The sequence below is a fragment of the Lynx canadensis genome, chromosome C1, assembly GCF_007474595.2.
Source record: "Lynx canadensis isolate LIC74 chromosome C1, mLynCan4.pri.v2, whole genome shotgun sequence".
NCBI lineage: Eukaryota > Metazoa > Chordata > Mammalia > Carnivora > Felidae > Lynx > Lynx canadensis.
The window spans coordinates 161,871,739-161,882,061 of NC_044310.1; the positions used below are offsets into that span (position 1 = coordinate 161,871,739).

At 42.5% G+C, this 10,323-nt stretch overlaps 1 protein-coding gene across 1 annotated transcript in view; it reads right to left on the reverse strand.

The window, feature by feature from the left end:
* The window catches only part of SP3 (Sp3 transcription factor), a 60,423-nt gene extending 60,172 nt beyond the window's left edge, over positions 1–251 (reverse strand). The window contains exon 1 of the mRNA XM_030323734.1: positions 151–251. Within this exon, the coding sequence (XP_030179594.1) occupies positions 151–157 (7 nt within the window). The 5' untranslated portion in view covers positions 158–251. The remainder of the gene's footprint in view (positions 1–150) is intronic.
* Between the last annotated feature and the right edge of the window lie 10,072 nt (positions 252–10,323).

Genomic DNA, 10,323 nt, shown 5'->3' on the forward strand with positions numbered 1-10,323 from the left:
AGGGAGGCGGAAGGGAGTGCGGCTTTCTGCCTCCCACAGACACTCGGTCGCACACACGGGGCCGGGAGCCGGCGGCGGCGGCCCCGGGCTGGCTGTGGTCGGCGGCAGCGGCGGCGGCAGCAAGGGTTGCTCTCTCTCGGCTTTACGTACCGGTCATAGTGTGTTTAGGGCACCTCAGGCGGGGCTCCCCGCCGCCTTACACATGGTGAGGAGCGAAGGCGGCGGCGGCGGGAGAGGATGCGGGAAGCGGCGGCGGACACGGCCGGAGCGGTCCGGGGATTTTTTTTTCCTATTTTGATTGACTGTGCGGGAAACACAAAAGGTGGAGCCTCCAGCCCAAAAGGGGGGAAGAGGGTGACAGCCCGCCCGGAAGTCCCGCCTCTCTTCTCCGCGCTCATTCGCCGCCACGCTCTTGGTCGGCAGTGCTCATTGGCCCGGATGCCCGTCAGTCGCTCGGTCAGCCGGCGCGCTTCCTGTTTGCCCCCGGGTGGAAAGAGAGAGACAATAAGCGGCCGTGGCGGCGTAGGTTCCCGAGAGCGGCTACGGCTCGACTGTTACCCCGCTGTGCCCGCCTTGCTCGCCGGCTGCCGCTGCCAGGCCCCAGACGCAGGCCTCTTTCACCTCGCAGGTGCTTGGAGCAGGCCCAGCCAAGCTTTAGAGAGCTGGGCCGGGGAGGAAATCCGTCCCCGGCGGCCCCAGTTCCACTCGACGCTTCCTCCATCCCGACAGCAGCCTCCGCCGGTTCTCCCCAGGGCCTCACGCTCTCGGAGCTGCCGCTTTGCGCTGCCAGAAGGCCGCCGCCGCTCAGCCCCGGGGCTGCCGCTACGGCCGCTGCAGCTACTGAGCAAACCAGACCCGCCCCACGAGCCCGGGGGGAGGGAGTTGGTATTGGGGGAGACACCCCCTCCGAGGCTGGAGGAGGATTTTCTCTCTCACACATTCAGCTCTTAGATTCACAGCCAGAGCCATCTCGTTCCCATCCCCCTTAGCCCCAGGTTTTCCACGCGTCTCCCACTTGTACGTACCCTGGAGGCAGGCATTGAAAACAAAAATCTCAGTTCACCTCACTAACGGGAGAACTTTTTTCATTCTGGCCAGTGGCACCAAAACAGGCACTTAAAATGTATCTCATTTGGTACGTAGCGAGTATATATATTCAACGGGGCAGAATAATTTTTTTAATCCACTCAATCATTTTGCTGGTCAAACATATATTATTCCCTGCTTTTGGATCGTCTTGGTAACAAGTCAACATCCGAAAAAACCCACCAACTATTACCAACATCTTAAAAACAGTGATTCTTAGTATTTTTTCTTTGAACATTTTAGTTATTTACTTTAAAATCTCATTTCACGTATTGGATTAGTTTAACACTACTTTGCCCTAATCACCCTTCATATCTTGCTTTTGTCCCGGAGGGAGGGTAATGCTTAGGCTTTGTGTTTGTGTGTGTGTGTGTGTGTGTCTGTGTGTCTGTGTGTCTGTGTGTGTGTGTGTGTTTTGCCAACTAACATTTCTGCGTATGACCTTTAGATCTAATTGCCAAGAAAGGTTAAATTCAAGAGGTGGAAACGCTGTCCACAATAACCCTTTTTATTAGAAATCTAACTCAAACAAGAATTAATGTTTCAATTATTGTATTTTGTGTGATAGAGTTGTGCAGTCCAAGCAATTGAACTAGATTTTGTGTGTGCTAACTAAATACAATTCTTAGCCCGTTTGTGAGACACTAAATTTGCACCTTGATGCTAAGGCACTTGTAATCTATACTCATAGGATCAAAAACACTATATTTGGCACTTAATGTACAAAAGACATAACTTCTAGGGAAATAACCTAAAAACCACAAACATGCAAAAACAAGACTTGAAATTCAGAATTTCAAGTTGATCTCATCTAATAGTAAGACCTTTGGTCTCATATTGAAATAGAAGAATAACTTTAAAAGGCGAGTAGCATAAATGCTGTACTATTTTACCCTTAAGTTTTTTAAAGGAAAATTAAAGCATCAGAATAAGCTGGCTTGGGATGGGGGGAGGAATGGGAGGCTTAAAGAGGAGGACAGACCTGAGAAAAGTGGAGTAGGAGAGGAGGAACGTCACGGTATTGTCACTTTTCTGGCATGGATATGTTGGATAGAGGATCATTCTGTCCCTAGAAGAGGGATTTTCAGCTGTTTCTCTAAGACTGGCAATGTGTTTTATGAGCCTAAGATACCACCTACGTGCCCCTTTTACAAAGTCTTAGTCCAGCCACCTATAGAGAGCAAAGTATTTGGCCACAGGAATTCATTTCCTCACTGGTGCCAACTGACAAATGGAATGCAGAAATCATTTTCAAACCTCTTTGGTTCATAGACCATTCTGACAAGATGCAAAAATACCTCACTCATTTAATCTTTCTGAAAAGGGAAAATAACCTACCAGAGCTAACTATTCTGCTTTTAATGCAGCACTTTTAAGAGCTATATATACCAAAAGTATTACTACTACATAATCAGATTCAGAGGACCCCCTCAGCCCACACTTAAAAGAGTGATCGTCATGCAATATCTTAAGGCTGGAAATGAAGACAGTCTCTGGACAGAATACCTTTTTCTTGGCTATTCCAGCACTGTAGTCAAATCTTGAAGTACAGCTTATGTTAATTAAAAGATAGCAGGGTTTTCTCAGTAGAATCTACTGCCACATTACATAAGAATCCAGAACTGCAGTTGCTTATTACGAAGGGAAGCACCATGCTGGACATCATTTATACTTTCTCCTTTGCAAAGATGATTTCAGGAAGTTCTGTGCTGGCCACTGTTTTACATCACAGTAGGAGATCTGGGTGTTACTATATTTTCCTTTATCCTCAATTTCCTCACTTATTTTTGTATCTTCTATGTCTTTGTGTAAAGTTTTCTGAAATCCTTTGGAACCATAAATGTCAAAGGGCCTAAAAGATTTCTACACCCAATCCATGAACTTTAACCCATCTTCAACCCTCTTTTTCTCTACAGAGAGAAGAGGCTACTAAATAATGCTTGATTCACATCTGTAAGAGCCTAGCCATTCTGTATTAAAAACAGCAACAGCCCTGATGAACTGCACCACAGCTGAAGGGCTCTTCCCTTTCCCTCATAGTCTCTACTGCTTCTCTTCCTTCCTGAGCATCTGTAAGTGGACCATATGAAACTGCCAATACTCAACCATTTTCATCTAAATGGCAATTTTTAATAGTTATACCTAAATCAATGTCTCTTTGACATAACCTTTGTTGCTATGATTGTGACCCTCCTCTTACCTACCCCTGGATCTCTTTAACCTGTTCACAGTGGATTTCAAGAATCTTCAAGTTCTATTTACATAATCACTATCATATTTCAGAAACATTTTGGTTGACATTGACTAGTATACTTAACCCCCTTCATACTTTCTATCTTCCCTACCTTATTAAAAATATACCTCAAAAAAGAAAAACAAAAAATATATACCTCAAAGACATATTTCTTATTTTTTCTTAATCTACCAAAAGAGAGAGTATTTTGGGGCTTTTCCTATGTGCCAACTCCTTCACATTTTTAATCCTCACAGCTTTAGGAGATATGTATCATAGGCTTATCACTTTATAGATGAGGAAACTGAGGTTAAGCAAGATTATGGGACTTGTTCCGTGTTATTTTTCAAATAGGTGGCAGAATCAGGATTTAAACCCACATGTGTCAGTTTCACCAATCAACATATCAAGTTTTCTTAAATTACCAGTTTAAGAGTTTCATCTACCTATTATGGAAAAAAGAAAAGATAAAACACAATAGGGGTACCTGGCTGGTTCAGATGGTACAGCATGGGACTCTTGACCTCAGGGTCCTGAGTTTGAGCCCCACAGTCGATGTAGAGATTTATACTCAAAAACAAACAAACAAACCCCTCATACACATATGCAATAAAGTAGATAAAATAGGTACATATGTATAAGAAAGATCATTTAAATTTTTTTTTATTTTAGAGAAAGAACACACAAGGAGGGAGATGGGTCTGGGAGAGAAAGAGGCTCCATGCTGAGCGCAGAGCCCCGGAATCACAACCTGAGCCAAAATCAAGAGTCAGATGCTTAACCAAATGAACTACCCAGGTACCTGAGGAAGATCATCTTTAAAGCAAGTCTTAGGGTGTGAACTCCATGTGCCATCATCATATTTTGAATTCTCTAACCAATACCTAACACATTGTGGATGTTTAAAATGAGGCAGAAATATTGTTAAGATAATTATCTTGTGGGAAAACAAATGAATTAAACCAATAAATACTATATGATAAAATTTGTTCAACCTTATAATAATCCTCCTCTTTCAAAATCACTTTTCCCAAGTAAGTTAGACCCTCATTTTCATTCATTCATTCATTCATTCATTAATGAATATCATCCTAGTACAAAAGGACTCATCTTTTCATAATTCAAGGGATCTCATTCTCTTGATCTAACTTATTGACATACCTAGATATTCTAAACTTTCTAATTGCCCATAACACTTAAGAAACCATCTTAATGTCAGTCTAGGAAGCTAAGTGCGCTGACAGATTTCTGAATCATTGCAATTTTCTGAAAAAAGATAGTTTATGTATTTCTACCTTGTTAATCTGTCTTCAAATGGGGCATCTGGGCAGCTCAATCGGCTAAGCATCCAACTCTTGGTTTTGGCTCAGGTCATGATCTCACGGTTCCTGAGTTTGAGCCCCGTGTTACCCCAAACCAGGCTCCACACTGACAGTGCAGCACCTGCTTGGGATTCTCTCCCTCTCTGCCCCTCGCCCCCCTCAAAATAAACTTAAAAAAAATGTGTCTTTGAATTATAGCATCTTCTTAATTGCCTTTCTTAGAATAATATAAAATGCTAGAAAGTCTCTTGGTTGTAAATTAGCAAATTGATGAGGTAGACATACTTAACAAATGACACTACTAGCCTGATTCCACTAAGGTATGATGTCCTGAAACGATGAGAAACAACCTTCAACCTGAACTATATTCATACTTTATTTCATGATTCACTATCTTTTAATAGAATTTTTTCTATCCTTTAATCCTGTAATCCAGACATATCCATCAACTACAGTGGATCCTTGAACAACACGGGTTTGAACTACATCATTCCACTTTATGCAGATTTTTTTTCAGTAAATACAGTACAGTACTGTAAGTGTTTTTTCTCACGATTTTTTAATATCATTTCTCTGCCTTACTTTATTGTAAGAATACAGTGTATAATATATATAACATACCAAATATGAGTTAATCGACTGTTTATGTTATCGGCAAGGCTTCCAGTCAACAGCAGGCTATTAATAGTTAAGTTGTAGGGGATTTAAAATAGGTTGTAGGGGTATATGCAGATTTTCAACTGTGCAAGGGGTCAGCGCCCCTAACCCCATGTTGTTCAGGGGCAAACTGTATTCCCAAAAGAGCCAACCATACCCAAGGCCTAGTTACGGAAAGTAAGAGAAAAGGGAAAAAAAGAATCAGGTGGCAGGGAAAAAGCTGGATAGAACTGTATAAAATATTGAAAACAGTTTTTACCTGAAGGAATAGAAGTTTTCCAATTACCACTAAAATGGTTGAAATGTCACACCATGTCATCATTCCGTTTCAACCCAAGAGGTGGAGTACAAAATAAATGCAATTATACATACACATACATCTATATATATTGTATTTATAATATACAGTATAATCCACAATGATTAATAAGTTATGGTGTATTCATTAAGTAACATTTAAAATAAATGAAAAAAGATGATTCATTATGGATAAATCTCAGTAACGTTAAGTGAAAGAAGCTTGTTACAGCAGGATAAACAGTATAAACTTTATATATATGGAGTTGAAAAACATACCAACTTATATTCTGCACTACATGTGGAATAAAACTATAACATCTTGCATGGGAATGATAGACGCTAAATTTTATTTTTTTAATGTTTATCTTTGAAATAAAGAGAGCACAAGTTGGGGGGAGAGGGGGTGCAGAGAGAGGGAGACACAGAATCCGAAGCAGGCTCCAGGCTCTGAGCTGTCAGCACAGAGCCCAACGTGGGACTCAAACCCATGAACTGGGAGATCATGACCTGAGCTAAAGTCGGACGTTTAACTGACTGAGCCACCCAGGCGCCCCACAAATGCTAAATTTTAAGTGGTGACAACCCTGGGTGTGGAGAGGAGAATGAGATCTGAATGGCTTTCTCAAGAGGCTTTGTATTTGCAAGTTTTACTTAAGTTATGCTGAGTATGTTATTCTGGTATTGTCCTCTATTACTACTGTTTGCCTGAAATACTTCATAATCATAACTTAAAGAGAATAAATTAATAAATGAGTCTATGGCAGAGGTAGTAAAATAAACATGCCCAGGCAACTGATTGACTGAAGGAGTGGAGGGGAGGGAGAGAATGATTCACATATGACTAAGTTTTCCAGCTTTAGTAACTGGAAAGATGCGTTAGAATAAGGAATATAAAAAATGGGAATGGGTATGGGTTGGACAATCATGAGTTTCATTTTAGATGTGTTGAGTTGGAGGGGCTAGGAGAATATCCATGAGATATCTAAGAGACTATTGTAAATTTGAACCCAGAGCTAAAAAGAGAAACAAGTGTAGGGCATGGATTTGGAAGCCTGTGAAATAATAGAAAAAACATATATTGGCCTCTGCACCTGGCTCCTGGCACAGAGCCCCTAAAACTCTTGTGATTTCCTAAGCAATAAGAAGGTACATCTAACTCTAGGTACATCTTGTGTTCAAATATTTGATCTTTGACCCTGGATCTCGACACAGAGCACCTAAATCCCTTGGAATGTCCTAGATGATAGGAGCATCTTTTGTTCTAATGAGGTGACTTGGGGTGGGTTCCTGGACAGGGGCTGGTCACTAGAAAGACCAAGCCATGATTAGAGGCTTAGAACTTTCAGTCCCACCGCCACCCCCTGGAAAGGTACTGGAAAATGAGTTAATAATTGGACATGCCTATGTGATGAAGGCTCCATAAACATCCTCTAAGTACAGAGTTTGAAGAGCCTTCCAGGTTGCTGAACTCATGAAGTTGCTAGAAAGGTGGCATGCCCAGAGAGAGTATGGAAGCTAAGCCCCCCATTCGCCCTGTCTTGCCCTATGTGTCTCTTCATCTGTTTATCTGCATCCTTTGTGGTAAACTGGTAAAGGTAAGTAAGTGTTTCCCTGAGTTCCGTGAGACATTCTAGCAAATTATCTAATCCTAGGAGAAAGTTGTGGGAACCCTGATTTATAGCCTATTGGTCCAAAGCACTTGCAATTCAGGGCACCTAGGTGGCTTAGTCTGTCAAGCGTCTAACTCTTGATTTGGGCTTAGGTCATGATCTCATGGTAGTGAGATCAAGCTCCATGTCAGGCTCCCTGCTGGGCATGGAGCCTACTTCCGACTCTTTCTCTCTCCCTCTGCCACTCCCCCATAGGAACATGCTCCCTGGCGCTTTCTCCCAAAAACAAAACAAAACAAACAAAAAAAGAAAGAAAGAAAGAAAGAGAAAACTGGTGAACTGGTCTCTAACATCAGGACAGTCTTGCGAGATTGAGCCCTTAAACTATGAGGTCTGACACTAACTCCAGGTAGATGGTGTCAGAACTGAACTGAACTGTAAGGCACTCAACTGGTGTTGGTTGGTGTGGGCATAAACATGCACATTTGGTACCAGAAGGGAGAATGTTCTGAGCATCGTGAATGTGACAATAAAGAGAAAAACCAGGGAGCTTTTCCTAGATGGAGCCCTTACCATCTTCATAGGTGCACTTAACTTCAAACATGAACAGTCTCCCCATCCTTAAAAGGCCTCCTTGTGACTCTGAAGTTTTCTTGAATTATTTTCTTCTTTCTTTCTTTCCCTTCCTTCTCCGAGGTCTCAATAACTTTCTACCTACTGCCTCCCTAATTTAATGCTATACTCAGTTTCTGTGCCTACGATGCTACTCAAAATTGCTGTCTGAAAGGTTGCCAAGGACTTCCTCATTGCAAAACCATGGGTTCCCCATCCGCGCTGATTTTCATTCTTTTTCAGGTTTCTTAGCATTTGACACTTAATCCTTAAAACTCTCTCCTCCCTTCAAAGGTCATCTGCTGTCTGGTTTTCTCCCAAATGAGTATTTCTCCATTACTTCTCAATGCTGTCCAGTAATGTTATCTGTGATGATGGAAGCACTCTGTTCGCACCTACCACGTGGGGCTATTGAGCACTTGAAATACAGCGAGTATGACCAAAGAACTGAATTTTTCATTGTATTTAATACTCATTAATTTAAATTTAAATGGCTGTGTGTGGCTAGTGACTACCATATTGGACAGTGCAGCTTTCAAGTTTCTTTTTCTCCTCCTAGGTCCTAAATACAAAAACATTACTTCAGACTCAGTTTTTGATTTCCTGAACTTCTCTTTAAAACTCATCCTCTGGGGGCGCCTGGGTGGCGCAGTCGGTTAAGCGTCCGACTTCAGCTCAGGTCACGATCTCGCGGTCCGGGAGTTCGAGCCCCGCGTCAGGCTCTGGGCTGATGGCTCAGAGCCTGGAGCCTGTTTCCAATTCTGTGTCTCCCTCTCTCTCTGCCCCTCCCCCGTTCATGCTCTGTCTCTCTCTGTCCCAAAAATAAATAAACGTTGAAAAAAAAAATTAAAAAAAATAAATAAATAAAATAAAACTCATCCTCTGGAAGCTGAACCATTCTCGGAACTTCAGCCATGTCTCTAAATTTAATCCCCAAATCTTATCTTTAATTGCCTCCTGTCACCTTGACTTCCTCAAGCACTAAAAATTCTCTTAATCTCTTCGGGTGCCTGAGTGACTCAGTTGGTTAAGTGTCAGACTTCAGCTTAGGACACAGTCTCATTCACGATCTCATAGTTCATGAGTTCCAGTCCCGCGTCGAGCTCTGTGCCGACAGCTTAGAGAACCTACTTTAGATTCTGTCTCCGTCTTTCTCTGCCCCTCCCTGGCTTGTGCACGGTCTCTCTCTCTCTCTCTCTCTCTCTCTCTCAAATATACATAAACATTAAAAAAAAAATAAAGGGGCGCCTGGATGGCTCAGTCGGTTAAGCATCTGACTTCGGCTCAGGTCATGATCTCACAGTTCGTGAGTTCAAGCCCTACGTGGGGCTCAGTGATGACAGCTCAGAGCCTGGAGCCTGCCTCAGATTCTGTGTCTCTCTGCCACCTGCCCCCCCCCCCAGGCTCTGTCTCTGTCTCTGTCTCTCTGTCAACAATAAACATTAAAAATTTTTTCTTAATAAATAAGTAAACAATAAAAAATAAAATAACAATTCTCTTAATGTCTCAACATTTACCTCAAACTCAGAATATTCAAAGCTGAACCCATAACTCTACGGAACCAGCCCCCCTTTCCCTTATGACATTCCTGTCTCTGACAACAGTGTCCTCAGCATTTTCTCACGTGCCCACACGTGAAATTACCCCTGTCACATCTCTTTCTTCTCCCATTGGCAGCCTGTTACCGGGTGCTAACAAGTCTTCCTGCAGAACATCTCAGCTATCTGCTCATTGAGCCCACAAAATTTACTGAACCCCACCCTGCCAGATACTGCATGACCTCCACCCTCCAGAAGCAGATAATCTAATTAAAAGACAAAATATTAATAATATATGAAATTCAGATAATATAGAGAGGAAATAACAAAGTCTAAAGTTCACTAGTTGCGTTGCCAAAGCAGTGCCCTCTGAATTCAGAAATCACTGAGGGGCAGTCAGCTCCTTCTGAAAGAGATCAAAGCATGCTCTGCCCTGGGCTGGCCTTCCGTAGCTCTAGAGAGTACTCCAGACTTTCCCTGATCCTTTCTGTTCTGCATCTGCCGCCAAAGTAATCTTCCTTTACCTTGCTTTAAAATGTTAGTGGTTCCTGGGGTGCCTGGGTGGCTCGGTAGGTTAAGCACCTGACTCTTGACTTTGGCTCAGTCGTGCTCTCAGGTTTGTGAGTTCAAGCCCCGCATGGGACTCTGTGCTGATGGTGTAGAGCCTGCTTGGGGTTCTTTCTCTCTCATAAATCAACATAAGGAAAGTTTTTAAAAAATGTTAAGTCATTCCCAAGATGTAGCAAACACAGGGTCTCTCTTGCAACTCCTCACTGCCCTGTGTTTAATCAGCCTTCCCACCAGGACTGTGCTTCCCACTCTCCTGCTCTCATACAAATTCTCACATGCCTTCAAGCTTCCTTTCAAGTCTTAACCTCTGCCGTAAAGCCATTGCTTCCAACAATTGGTTATTCCCTCCCCTTTAACTTTCCGTTACATTTGAATATGTACCCTTAATTCAAGAC